This window comes from Symphalangus syndactylus, chromosome 3 (genome assembly GCF_028878055.3).
Source record: "Symphalangus syndactylus isolate Jambi chromosome 3, NHGRI_mSymSyn1-v2.1_pri, whole genome shotgun sequence".
Taxonomy (NCBI): Eukaryota; Metazoa; Chordata; class Mammalia; order Primates; family Hylobatidae; genus Symphalangus; species Symphalangus syndactylus.
This window is the reverse complement of record NC_072425.2, coordinates 18,852,695-18,867,135: the sequence shown is the minus strand read 5'-3', so window position 1 is coordinate 18,867,135 and position 14,441 is coordinate 18,852,695. Positions and strand designations below refer to the sequence as shown.

General features: G+C 45.8%; 1 protein-coding gene across 5 annotated transcripts in view; it reads left to right on the top strand.

The window, feature by feature from the left end:
* PBX3 (PBX homeobox 3) overlaps positions 1 to 5,770 on the top strand; it is a 227,080-nt gene extending 221,310 nt beyond the window's left edge. For 3 of the 5 annotated variants that reach the window (XM_055271066.2, XM_055271067.2, XM_055271065.2), the window contains 3 exons: positions 482 to 594; positions 1,398 to 1,487; positions 4,227 to 5,770. In XM_055271066.2, coding sequence (XP_055127041.1) covers positions 482 to 594; positions 1,398 to 1,487; positions 4,227 to 4,319 — 296 coding nt within the window. In that variant the 3' untranslated portion in view covers positions 4,320 to 5,770. The remainder of the gene's footprint in view (positions 1 to 481; positions 595 to 1,397; positions 1,488 to 4,226) is intronic. The other 2 variants (XM_055271068.2, XM_055271069.2) reach the window with 2 other exon arrangements.
* The last annotated feature ends 8,671 nt before the right edge of the window (positions 5,771 to 14,441 follow it).

The window sequence follows — 14,441 nt, the reverse complement described above, 5'->3', positions numbered from 1 at the left end:
CCAGTTCTTTTTAATGGCACATAAAAACAGGTGAAAGGAGAGGGAGGCACATGCATAGCTAAGAAAGAGCTCCTGGAAAAGTCTCTTCTCTGGGTGGCAGTCCACCGTGACAGTTAGCCATGTTGACAAGCTTGTGTAATGACTAAATCCTGGAGATCAGTGGAAACAAGGGGAAGGGTCCAGGCCAGCTGCTGGGTGTTTTGGTTTATTTTTTCTTTTTAATTTATTTTGATTTGTCTCTTCGTTTTTGTTTTTGTTTTTTAAGTTTGGGCTTCCCCATTGATGGGACTTCTCCTAGATGTGGAGTGACTCACAGGACCCAACACTCTGGAGTTACTCTCCATCCTCTTAGATCTGGAAATGCTTTATGTTGTGCACAGCCTTTCCCTTCTGTACTTTTTCTCCTCTCCCTGCCTCTAGGTCTTTGAGGATTATGTATGTAGCTCTCTGTTATTCAGCTACTTAACTCTTTCCTTTCCAGGTTCTTCTGGTTCTTTTAACCTCCCAAATTCTGGGGACATGTTCATGAACATGCAGAGTCTGAATGGGGATTCTTACCAAGGGTCCCAAGTCGGAGCCAATGTGCAATCACAGGTAGGAGAAATGCCCCAGTGGGGCCTTTCTAGCAGGGTAGGGTTTGGGCTCAAAACTCCTTCCTCTGACCCCATGGAAGTGGTCTACACATCCATGCAGAACCTGTGCTGGGTGCTTCCAAACAGGACCCATCTGCCCCACCATTTAATTTAATGAGAAGTCAAGTGAACAGTGACTTGTGATGATTCAAACCTGATAAACTTTGTGAATGCATTCGGCTCTGGCTTGAGCTCATGGAGAGGGGTTGGGTGCATCTTAGTTTTGTCACAAAATAGAACAGAAAAATTGAGTGTGCCAGTGTATATATGGTTAAAGAACATGTTTCTGTTTCATTTCTTAAGTTAGAGTACAAAAACCTGAGTTCTTAAATTATAACTGTATAATTTCTACTCTTTTCTTGTCCTCTTAATTGAGAACAGAACTACTCATATAGTTTTTATACATCTAGATGTGTGTGTATGAGACATAGAGAAAGTGAGAGAGAGAGAGAGAGAGTTGAGATAATTCCATATACACAATTCTAAGTAGGTTTTCACCCACAGCCACATCCATTTGGTTGCTGTAGATGGAAGGTTGCATTGCCATGAAGATGTTATTGTTTGGCTGGTATGAAAAACAAAGATTTGTGAGTTTAAATATGCAAAGAATCGTTGAAATTCTGCCAGTCACATTTGATTGATAAATTTGTCTTTCATTGAACATGTTAAACCCTTGTGGCACACATAATTCAAATTATTTCCTTTTGTAAGTGATGACGTTTTAATAGATTTGGGATGATGAATTTTGTTTTGTCTCACTTCTAGGTGGATACCCTCCGTCATGTTATCAATCAGACGGGAGGCTACAGTGATGGCCTTGGAGGAAATTCACTGTACAGTCCACATAATTTAAATGTGAGTACTCCAGGGAGCCAGCTGTAGGAGAACAGTGTCAGGTAAACAGTGACTAATAAAGAAATTAATAGCCATTTGACCTGGCTTCTCATCTTCTTGGCAGGTAGGGAAGGCAGCGTCTTTGCTGCACTTTTATTTTAAGAACCTAAATGCTTGATGCTGCCTAGATACTTTTAGAAGTCCTCATAGATGCCCAGAAGTGGCTGGTGTCCTGTCATCAGCAGGGACTTAAGCATCAGCCCATTAAGACGCCATTTCCTACCATCAGTGCTGTGTTCCAGGGAGACAGTAGAAAACAGGTCATTTATCTTAGAACCAGGCAGCAGGAAAAATTCCCAAACGGAACTCAGGTGAAGGTGGTAAGTTTGGAGAATCCCAGGCAGACCAACAAACCAAGCTAAACAAATAATTGTGTTATTAAAAGCATCTTGCTGTATTGTCAATGTGGGATGCACAACATATTTGACAATTTTAATTATGGAGGAAATAATTTTAACTTTTGTAACTACTTCACTACAACTTTACCTTTCCATCCACTGACATGGATGGAAAATGGCAAAACACACAGCTCTGGAAAAGGGGGAAGGGGGCAGGGGAGCAGGTCATTGTGGTGGGTGCTGCGGGGTGTGGTGGATGGAGTCTGGGGTTCTAGACTTAGGAAGGAAATTAACTGCCCAGCTCACGGTAGTAGACTCAGGAAGAAAATGTGCAAAATTCCCCCTTTTTAGGGCCTTGGCTTGGTATGAGAGTAAATATTAATGATTTAAAAAGTGATTGAGGATGTTCAATTGTAAAGGGAAAAAAGGACCATTAAATACTCAAATCTTTTACATTTGAAATGTCAAATCTTTCTTTTTGGGCTTATAAATAACTCATAATAACCCACAACAAACCATATAAAAAGGCTTTTAGTTGCATTTCTCCTTTTTCATTTAAGTGTTTTGAAATGCTTCAGAGAATGTGCGATATCCTTATCAACATGATAAAATATGAAACTGTGATTGCCTGCAGCATTTTACAGACATGAATTCCATCTTCACTGATGAGGCTTGATAAGGCACTGTTGTATAATACAGTGCATAATCTCAAACCACCAGAGTAAGGATTAATTTATTTTGAAAAAAAAAGAATGCTTGCTGACAACCTCTCCTCCAGCTGCCACGCTGGGTAAAAATATTGTACATTTGTTGTTTATAAATTTGGATAAAAGAAGAATGATGTTTACTTCAGATGGAATATCTTTAGACCTGTATCTGTGTGAGAGTTTGTCTTATCCTAAGTAGATTTTCATACCTGAGGGGGAAAACAGCTTACCTTTTAGAGAAGAGGATTTCTGAGAGTCCACCGAACACACATGAGCATGTCATTACCAACCTGGCAAAACAGAGGCTTTAAAACAATACCACCATAGCTTTTTTTTTTTTTTTTTTTTTTTTTGATACTGTTTCCTTTTGTTTTTCCTAACCTGAATTTGATATGCCTCAAGCCTGGAAAATCCTCTTCCCGTAGGGTCTGGTCATCTCTGTGGGGTTGTTAGGTCATAGAGGTAGAAAAGGTGCTTTGCATGCCAACTCTGCAGTGAATTAGAAGACAGGGAGTTCTCCAGGAACTGTGATCACGGGAGAAGAAACAATGGCTGCCACATGCTCATGTAGGAGCTGTATCCAGGCTGGGCAGGGAATCTAGACAGAGTTCTCAGCAGCCTGGCAGCCCAGGCCTGAAAAAGGGCATTTTGGATGGACTTGCAGAGGAAGTTGCAAGTAGATGTGAGGGAGGCAGGAGGCACCTTATGACCCACCCTGACATTGGTGTGGGAGGTCTGGTTCTGGGGGCAGCATGGAGGCAGAGGGTGGTTGGTGCTGCAGGCACGGGGAGCCAGCTCACCCTCGCCCCCTCTCCAGAAAGGCCTGCCCCGTCACTTCCACTCAGTGTTCCCCAACTCACGAGGCTGGCACCTCCCTATTCTTGACTGACATAAAAATATGTAGTGACAAGCTGTCTGCCACAGCAGAAATCTGATCAGACATTGATTTCAGCAATTGCCACTATAGGCCAAGACATAAGGCAAATTTGTTTCTGAGTACGGTTATTGCTGCTGCAGGTCTGAGGCAGGAAGGGCCAGCAGCATGTGGAAGGTGGGAGCAACATCCCAAATAGGAGCCTCAGCCACAGATAATTGGAATACAGATTTTAACAGTGTGTGCTGCTCTGCGGCTCATGCATTTTCATTCTGGAAGATCCTGTTTGGAGGGAAATTCTGGCCTTCACTTTCCAAGGGTTACAGTAGCTGGCTGTCAGGCGTGTATGGAAAAAGGGTGGGCAACTGCTTCTCTGTGGAAATGATGAGTAAGCCGCAGTGAAGTTTAGACTTCATGGAGCCCAGGGTTTCACTGAGGCATTGCATTGAGCTTCTCCACTGCTCCCTTCTTAAGAAATTTCTTTTTGAGTCACTTTAGTTTTACCAGCAGATCAAAGGCCGAGCTTGATGCCAGCATGGGCCTCACTGAAGCCCTTCTTCAGCATGTTGATTTATTGCCAAGTCTTTACTTGATGGGATGGATTTGTTTTACATGCATTTAATCCCACTTTAACACATGCTGCCAACTCCTGCCACAGTGGGTTTAGAAAATACATTTTGCTAATGCATCTCTGCTCTTATGTTGTCATCTGGGTGTTTTAAATTGGGGAGTAGAATTAATATGTAGACGTGCACCCGTTGAACTGTGTTTCTCCTTTCAGGCTAATGGAGGCTGGCAGGACGCAACAACTCCATCTTCTGTGACTTCTCCTACAGAAGGCCCAGGAAGTGTGCACTCGGATACCTCTAACTAATCTCTGGCCACACTTTTCCCTGAGCTGACATGCCTTGATAAGTGCATTCAGAGCAATAGGAGGAAAAGGAAAGCGTTTTTGTAGCCCACCATCTACAGCTTTACTGTAAAACCTCGTCTTATTAGAGAACTTGGTAAATCTGTTTTTTAAGGAATCATAATCATTTGTATTTATACTTAAAAACACACAATGTTAAAAAAAAAAAAAGCACTTTATCCAATTAGGCCAAGATTTAACATTGTTGACAGTCCTGTAGCTATTTTATCATAATTTATTATCAATATTTTACATTAATGGTTTCACAGTTGCCAATTACTTGGCCTTAAGGGTAAAAAGTACAATATACACTAAACCTCAACCGTTAAAGCAGATGCAAAAATTCACCTCACCTAAATTGAACTTCTTGCATATTTCCATTACTGACTTGGATTGTCTTTCTTTCATATCACTAATGGAGTTGGAATAAAGAGCTGTTTGGCTATCCCTGTTAATGATGGTTGTGTTTAAGAATCTTTCTCGTCACGTTTGTGTTCAGAACTCTTATGTTATAATTAGATCAGAGACTGGTAGCATCGTTTCTCTCTCTGAAAGCACCAGTGCCCAGAGTCTGCTCGGTAATACAATTATGGATCCAGATCGTTCTGAGAGACGAAGATACTTGCTGCTGATAGAGGTGAAAACGAGATCGATCCGTCTGGGGTTTTACGGTGTGCACTGGGTGCTGCACAGACTTGTCAAGGTTTGCTACGTCCTCTGGGCATCCGCAAAAGGCCCTGCTCTCTGGAGTGTTGTATATAGTGTAGCAAAAGAGTATTTATACATCCCACCAATCAAAACACAGCTTTATTACCTCATGCGAACTCATACAAACCAATAGAATTTCAACATGTTCTGTAGCTTAGAGTGCTCACTTACTACCTCTGAACAATACGCTGTAGTTTGTCTCTTTCTTATCTTTTTGCATCTTGTAATTAACTCTTTGTTTCCCTTCATAAAATGTAATGTACATTGTAATCTTTTAAAAGAAAAATCAGGGTTGCATTTGCAACTTTTAAAAAACCGAGAGTGGAAACATTGGGTCTTAATTCAACACAGGATCAGTAAAACTGTTGTAAATACTGAGAAACATTTTGAATGTTCTTCATCTTATTACTAATCCATGCAAAAAAAAAAAAAAAACAGCGACTAATTGTGATGCATTCAGATTTCAGTATTCAGTACTGTATATTTCACCCTGTGTAATGGGGCCCCCTCTCCTTTCTCTCTTTTTGTATTGTATGCGATTCTGAAACGGATTGAGTCATGAAAATAATTTGTGGCAGTGATTCTAATGTATTAAAAACGTTTCGTGTTCCTTTCTAACTGGATTACACCCTGGATTGAAAAAGTCTTCCTCGTGGTAGTTATATGTAGTTTCAAACATGAATAAACTTTTTGCTTTCATGATTAAATGTTGATGCAGTTTCTTATTTCACTATTTGAGCCAGCCAAGTGCAGGCAGAGGAGAAACTGCACCCAGCACTAGGCCTGGGAGTGTAACTGCCTGCCTGTCGGAGACCACTCTGAGATGACGGTGAGGCTGGGAGGGAAGGAACAGCTGCTGTTGAGTGTGCAGGCGCCATGCCGCCTACTGAACCATCGTTAGGAGGCCTCACTTGATCCTGATGTGCTCAGTAACACTGGAAGGAAAACTCCCCATTTTCATAGATTAGGAAACTGAAGCTCAGAATAATTAAGTGAATGCCAAAAGGTCACAGACCTAGGACAGCAAGGGGTCACACCTTGAACCCAGGTCTCTCTGCCCTCAGCTCACACTCTCCTGACCTAGTGATGCCTTTGGCACTTGTTAGATGGATTTTTTTTTTTTTTTTTGAGATGGAGTCTCACTCACTGCAGCGTAAAACTCCTGGGTTCAAGCGATCTTCCTGCCTCAGCTTCCTGAGTGGCTAGGACTACAGGTGTACACCACCATGCCTGGCTAATTTTTTTTTTTTGTAGAGACATGGCTTGCTATGTTGCCTAGGCTGGTCTCAAACTCCTGGCCTCAGGCAATCCTCCGACCTTGGCCTCCTGGAGCTCTGGGATTACAGGTGTGAGCCTCTGGACCCAACTGAAAAGATTTTTTTTTTAAGTTCACTTATTTTTCTTTTTTAGAGATGGGTTCTGACTGTGTTGTCCAGGCTGGTCTTGAACTTCTGGGCTCGAGCAGTCCTCCTGCCTTGGCTTCCCAAAGTGTTGGGATTACCGGTGTGAGCCACTGCATCTGGCACACATTTGCTTCTTCACCTTTAACTTCTTTACAGTTAAAGACTAACAAGTTTGGAAAGAATGGACCTCAGATGCCACTGAAAAAACAGAATCCCTGCAATATTCAACATACCTTCTTAAACTCTAAATTTGTAATCTAAGACCAATTAAAAATATTTTAACTGGATTTAACGTTTGTTTTCTTCAAATTGTTAGAAATTCCATATGTTTACATATACATCTGTTGCTAATATCTAAATCTTTATAATAAAAGAGGTCAATGGCAGGTAATTGGCCTGTTTACTATATCTCAAGGAAACTGACTCACAGGAAATCAGATTAATGTTAATTAGTTGCAGCAAATTGTCTATGATAGATATAACTGTTTGACTCTTTCAGTTGGTAAAGCCAGGCAAAACAAGGTCGAGGGCCACCATTCCCATTAATCTCCAGGCAGTTACACTGTGAGGGTAAACTTTATAATATAGATTGCCCTCCAAAGCCGTCCTCCCTCACTTGGTGCTCAGCCTGCCTGTAGGAATTGCTCCCATGGCTAAATAATTATTTGCATGATTCAATTAGCTTGTGGGTCAGCCTTTCTCATCTTTGTAAATAAAACAATATATGCTATGTGGTTTTGCAAAAATATACTGTGGGAACATAATACATATGCACACCCAAATTCATCTTTAACATTCCAAAGCAGACACTTCCTCAGAACCGCCTTGAGTCTCACCTTGGACCAGTGTCTGGAGAGAAGCACACACCAGTGCTTATAGGAGTTTCACACGTTGACTAGCAACCCTTGAGGGAATTATGGGTGTCTCCGTTATCCTAGGGAGGCTGAAATGAAAATAGCAGTGTTCTTCCTATGTGCTGTGTTAGGAAGCATGTGCACGTTTTCTCTCTCCACTCCTCACCACCTCTCTGGGAGGGTAGACGCATCCTCACTTCATAGGTGAGGAAACTGGGCCATCACACAGGCCCTCTGGCCCAGCCTCTGGTGTCCCCTGGGGTTTGTAAAGCTCTCCAGACATTGAGACGGTGCGGGCATGTTTCACTCCAAACTGGGCAAAATCAGTCATTGATTTTAATAGATTTTCACCAGGTACCTTTTCTGCGTCAAGCAGTGGGTTAGAGGCTAGACTCAGAAATGAGTAAAACCAGACCTCACCTGCTGACCCAGCCCTTCTTGCTCAAGAAGCCAACACTTAGGGAGAGCATCGGAAAGCCTGGTGGGCTTCTGAGCCCTGGGACTGGAGAAGTGGGGGTCCCAAAACCTATTACAAGATCAAAGAGAATAACAACAGGAAACTGCCAGAAATACCCAGTCACGGGCGAAGGGGCCTGTCCACATACCACTCGATGCACAAGAACCCGTGTCCTTACTTGAGAGTACATGTGTGTTCACAAGCATGTGGAGCCCAAGGGCCTGTGCAGCTGTCCACGTGGGGATGGGTATCAGGCTTCTGATTGGGGTGCACAAGTGGTGTGGGAGTCTTTTAAATCTGTTGGACCAGGTGGCCTTGCAAACCAAGTTAGGGCTGTTCTGTAGCCCCCAGACCAAACAATGTCCATGTGCCATTCCCTGGCCAGAAGTGGGGGTGGGAGGGGGTGGCATTCCAGAGAAGTGAAGAAGTAACGTTGGGCTGAGTCTCCCAGGCGGGGGGGTGAAATGCGTGCTGGTGCCAGGAGAAATGGTCCTCCCCTGTGGGCCAGCCCCCCACCAAGCACCTCCCACACAGCATCTCATTTAATGCCTGTGGAGTCCCACGAGGGGTGCTATTATCTCATTTTCCCATGGGAATCTGGGGCTCAAAGAAGCGACACCATCTGTCCAGAGCTGGGGTTTGCCCTGTGAAGTCCCCACGTGCCACATTCAGCATCTACTAGTATCAGACAGGCTCTGGTGAACTTGGGCCATCAGGCCTCCAGTATGAGGTCCCGTCTGGGGGGAGGTGACCAGGGAAATTGTCCCTGCTTGTGGCTTTCCTGCCCATGCCTCAGTTGCCAGGGCCACCTGAATATGGGTGTCCGGTTGTGTGTGTGTGTGTGTGTGTGTGTGTGTGGCATGCATCACAGACTGTGTGTGTGTGTGTGTGTGTGTGTGGTGCTATCTGTGTCCACGGATCATGGGGTTGGAGGTGAGAAACAGGAAGACCCCTTTTTCTCTGGCTGCGCTGGGCTGGGCCTGGCACTAATGGGGGCAAACAGAGCACCTCCCTGGGAGGGCAGCTGTCACAGTGAAGCTTCTGGAGCCCAGCAGCATGGATTTGAATCCTGGCTCTGCCTCCTACCAGCTGAAGTTCTGAGTGCAGGCCTGGGCACGTTCTCCACGTGTACTTTATCATGGGTAGAATTCTGCCTGGGCTTCAGTGTGTATCCGTGTCCCCAAGGGTGTCTTCCCAAGTCCCAGGCTCTGCCCCGCTCAGCTCTGGCCCCAGTCTTCTTAGCTCTCCTGGCCAGACAACCAGCTCTGGGTTTGAACAGATCTCACCCCATGTTCTGGAGCCCAAAAGACGTGGTTTTTTTTTTTTCATTTTATTTTATTTATTTATTTTTTTTGAGACAGAGCCTCGATCTTGTCTAGGCTGGAGTGCAGTGGTGCAATCTCAACTCATTGCAACCTCCACCTCCCAGGTTCAAGTGATTCTCCTCCCTCAGCCTCCTGAGTAGCTGGGACTCAGGAGTCCCACCTACTCCTGCCACCACACCTGGCTAATTTTTTGTATTTTTAGTAGAGACAGGGTGTCACCATGTTGGCCAGGCTGGTCTCGAACTCCTGACCTCAGGCAATCCACACCCCTCGGCCTCCCAAAGTGCTGAGATTATAGGCGTGAGCCACCGCGCCCGGCCCAGATGCGGATTTGAATCCTAGCTTTGCCTCCTACCAGCTGTGTAATCTTGGGCAAGAGACTTAAGGAAGGAGCCTGTCCCCTCATTCCCTGTTCTTGGAACGTCCTTCTGTACCCTCTCCCCTGGTGACTGCCTGTCCTTCAAGGCCAAGCCCAGATCACTGTGCCCTCCGGCAGAGCCCAGCCCTGCCATTCCTCTTGTGCAGCAATTTTTATCCCTACTGGGCATCCCAGCAGAGGCCCTACAGAGTTGGGAAAGGGAGGAGCTGGGAAGGAGGGAGCAGGGGGCATGGGGAAGGGTACATCAGAGAAGCTACAGAGGCAAGAGGAAGGAGATGCTTGCTCTTTAGCTGGTCCCAGACTCCCTCTTGAAATGCTCACAGCAGCCTCCCATGGAAGGTGCAATTATCATCTCCATTTCACAGATAGGGAGACTGAAGCCACTTGGCCAAATACACACAGAGCCAGAATGTCAGTCTGAAGCCTAAACTCACACTTTTTTTTTTTTTTTTGAGATGGAGTTTCGCTCTTGTTTCCTAGGCTGGAGTACAATGGCATGATCTCAGCTCACTGCAACCTCCACCTCTTGGGTTCTAGCGATTCTCCTGCCTCAGCCTCCTGAGTAGTTGGGATTACAGGCACGTGCCACCACATCGGGCTAATTTTTTTTTTTTTTTTTTTTTTTTTTTTTTTTTTTTTTAGTAGAGATGGGGTTTCACCATGTTGGTCAGGCTGGTCTTGAACTCCTGACCTGAGGTGATCCGCCTGCCTTGGCCTCCCAAAGTGCTGGGATTACAGGCGTGAGCCACCGCGCCTGGCCAACTCACATTCTTATTCCTTCGTGCCTTGATATCTTGTCAGTGTCTCTTTCTCATCATGCTGGGTCTGCAGGTTCACTAGGAGCCTTAGGCAGGGCAGAGCGGAGAAGGGGAAGAATGCCGGTCTCCTCCCAACACCCCATCAGAGCCATTGGCGCCTCTCCCCAGCAGCTGAGGATCCCAGAGACACCCTCAGGAAGGCTGCTGTGTCCACAGATGCTTCTGGCCAGCAGTAGGCCTGCAACTGGTCCCTGCTGAGCCCAGCAACCCAGCCCATGGACAACCAGCACAACCACTCCCAGCCTGATGACTTGGCTGTGGCAGACTCAGCCATGTGCAGGTGGCCTGCTTCCATCTGGGCACCACCAAATGTACTGCCAGGAGCCACACCTCACGGCCAAGTGGGTACAGCCCCTTCACAGAGACAAAGAATGGATGCCCGGGGCAGTGTGACCTCACAGCTAGGAAGCACTGTGGCTTAACACTGACGAATATGGGCTCTTGAGTGAAACTACCCAGGGTTGAATCCAGGCCCTGCCTCCTATCAGCTGTGTGTCCTTGGGCAAGTCACGTAACCTCCCTGTGCCTCAGTCTCCTCCTCTGTCAAGCACCTGCCTCCTGGCATCGCAGGGTAGATCACGCAAGTGAGGCTGGCTGCTCTTATTCTCTATCTACAACCTGCCCTGTGGGGGTGATTTGCACTGGGGTTCCAGCTTGCACAGATGCCATGTGGCTCTTGCAAGTCCCCGGTCACCCACCGTGGATAAAACCCAGGTCTTCTGAGACCCTGGTGGATGCATCTTCCTCCAACTGTGAAGAACCCGAGCACAGAGTCAGGCCAGGTCCTGCCACTCACCTGCTGTGCGATCTCGCCCGTGGGGTTTCTTCTCTCTGCAGCCTCAGTTTTCTCATCTGTAAAATGAAGACTTTGTTCTCACTTAACTCGTAGGGCTGTTGTAAAGATTGAGTGAGCTGCCGCACGCAATGGCGCCTGGCCAGGGATGGGGTGCGTTTTCTTGTTGTTATTGCTACACTGTGCCCCAGGTCAGAAGGGGATGCCCGTCTCCAGCCCCTCCGCTGGAATGATTACTTCTGGTCAGCCACAGGGTTACCAGGGCATGTCAACGGCCAAGTGAGGGTCCTGGGGGTGGCGCAGCCTCTTCAGCCCACATACTCCAGCCTGCCACCCCCTACCCCTCAAGGCTGGCCTGAGGCCGAGGCCTCACTTCTCACTGCCATCTCAGGAGATAATAAAAGACTGATTCTTTTTTCCTGGTAAAATTTCAGCAGAAAGTGTACGCATCATTAAATATGGAAATCCAGAATTTTATTAGCAATCTGCTAGATCTGAACTGACGCCAATTAAACAAAAAAGATATCATTTATAAAAAGGCAGAGTTCAACTTGTATTAAATATGAAATGCAATTTTCTCCTGGTTTTGATTTATTACTGGTGGTCCATTGTTCAAAGAAGCATGTTATATTTCAATAGAGAAATATTGTTTATTCATTAATATTTTAAAACGGGCTTATTGCTGTGCACGGCTCTCACCGAATGAAACTTATGATTTAAAACATGAATTAATAAACACATTTGAAAGTGTTAGACGAGATCACAACCTCTCATTTTTCATTTTCCTGGGAGCATATTAAATTTTTATAATTCTGCATCTACAGTTTTTTCTTTTAAATAAAGATGCAGATTCCGAATTACTCTGCTAATTTCAGGTAACCAGGAGCGAAAAGCAATATCATAGGGACTGGTGTCAGAATCACAGAATCCCCAAGAAGATGCTCAAGTTTATTTTTGTAATATTCATAAATCAAAATAAATGAGCTTTGTGCAGGAGGCAGCGTTCATGCGCGTGAGGTGCCGACTGGAGTGGGCCTCTGCATCAGGGCTGTCTATGTGTGCAGGTGGGTTGGGTGCATCGATGCTCACATGTGTCACATGCACAGAAACACACACGCATCACCCGAGCTGCTTGAGTGTGTGCAATCTGAATGCATCTCAGTTTTTTGGTTCAATGTTCAAGCATTATTTATTGAGCACCTACTATGTGCCAAGCCATGCTGGTTACTGAGGATGAGCAGGTGACAGCAGGATTTCCTTGCCCTTCTCCCACACAGCTGCTGGAGCCACCTCTCCCCCAGGACCTTGGGGGATCTTGAGTTCCCCACAGTCCCTTGAAACACCTTAAACAATGCCTTGTTTCTGGTGAGCTCTTGGGAAATATTTGTTGCTGAGCGAATAGACTGGAAGCATAGGGAAGAGAGAGATCTTTACAGGCTGGAGGTAAAGAAGAGCTTCTGCAAACATGAGTTGAATTAGACCAGGAGAAATGCACAGCCAGAGCTGGGCACGGTGCCTCACATCTGTAATCCCAGCATTTCGAGAGGGTGAGGTGGGAGGATCTTTTGAGCCCAAGAGTTTGAGACAAGCCTGAGCAACATGGTAAAACCCCATGTTTACAAAAAATACAAAAATTAACCAGACATGGTGGTGCACGCCTGTAGTCCCAGCTACTCAGGAGGCTGAAGTGGGAGGATCACCTGAGCCTGGGAGGTCAAGACTGAGGTGAGCCAAAACGGTTGGAAGAAATGGAGTCAGGAGAGAGGGATGTGTCCTGAGGACAGGGAGGAACTTCCATCTATGGAGTACCCTTTGCACCGACAGCTCACACCCTGCGCAGCCCCTGCTGATCCCAACTTACTGCTGCCTTCCAAACTCCCTATGAGACATGTGCTGTCATGAACCCATTTTATAGTGGAGGCAGCAGAGGCCTGAGAGGGTAAAGATTCGCACGCAAGGTCTCAGAGTCAGTAAGTAGCTTGCCTTTGGGTCTAGGTCTGGGGTCCACGCTTTCTCTAAATAGGCCAGGCCCAGAAAGACAGTTTGCAAAATAGGCCAGTGGGGTTGTGTTGTCCCAAGGTGTGTGGGGAGGTGGGGGTTTGGGGGAGTCTTGGGGAAGGGGACTTGGACATGGCCTGGGGGCAGTAGAGGCCCAGGAAAGTCACCAGCTCCCCCAGGAATAGTGCTGCCCTACTCCCCCGTCACACACACACGTGCAAGCGTTTCTCTAGAGTGGAATTGCTGGCTTTGAGTAAGCACCCCTCTTCAGACTTACTAAGGAACACCAAATTGTTTTCCAAAGTGGTTGTACCAGTTTACACTTCTGCAGGGGAACTGCATGGCCTGGGTGGGGGACACTGGAGGGGGTATTTTTAATTTTCTTCCCACCTGGTGGTTAGATAATGATATATCAATGTGATAGTAATTTGAATTTTTATGATTATTAAACAGGTTGAGCATCTTTTCACATGTTTATTCATTATTTGCATTTTCTCTTCTGTTAAGTGCATGTTGGAGCCATTTACCCATTTTTTCTTACATCATTTGTGCTTTTCTTATCGATTTGTAAACATTTATTTATTCATTTGTTTGTTTGTTTGTTTTTTTGAGACAGAGTCTCGATCTGCGTCACCCAGGCTGGAGGGCAGTGGCGTGATCTCGGCTCACTGCAACCTCCGCCTCCCGGGTTCAAGTGATTCTCATGGCTCAGCCTCCCGAGTAGCTGGGATTACAGTCATGCACCACCACACCCAGCTAATTTTTGTATTTTTAGTAGAGACAGGTTTTTGCCATGTTGGCCAGGCTGGTCTCAAACTCCTGGCTTCAAGTGATCTGCCTGCCTTGGCCTCCCAAAGCACTGGGATTACAGGTGTTGAGCCACCATTCCCAGCCAATGTGTAGGATGTTTTAATGAACAGTTCAGTACTTAATTTTAAAGAAAGCAACTTTGGCTGGCTGTGGTGACTCATGCCTGTAATCCCAGCACTTTGGGAGGCCGAGGCAGGTGGATTGCCTGAGGTCAGGAGTTTGAGACCAGCTTGATCAACATAGTGAAACCCTGGCTCTACTAAAAATGCAAAAATTAGCCAGGAGTGGTAGCACACACCTGTAATCCCATCTATTCGGGAGGCTGAGGCAGGAGAATCACTTGAACCCAGGAGGCAGAGGTTGCAGTGAGCCAAGATCACGCTGCTGCACTCCAGCCTGGGCAACAGAGAAAGACACCATCTCAAAAAAAAAAAAAAGATTAAATAAAATAAAGTAAGCAATTTTTAAGTTCCTTTATAGTTACTCTTTTTTGCATATGGTTTGAGGTAGGGGTCTGATTGTCCCACACAATTTATTGGAA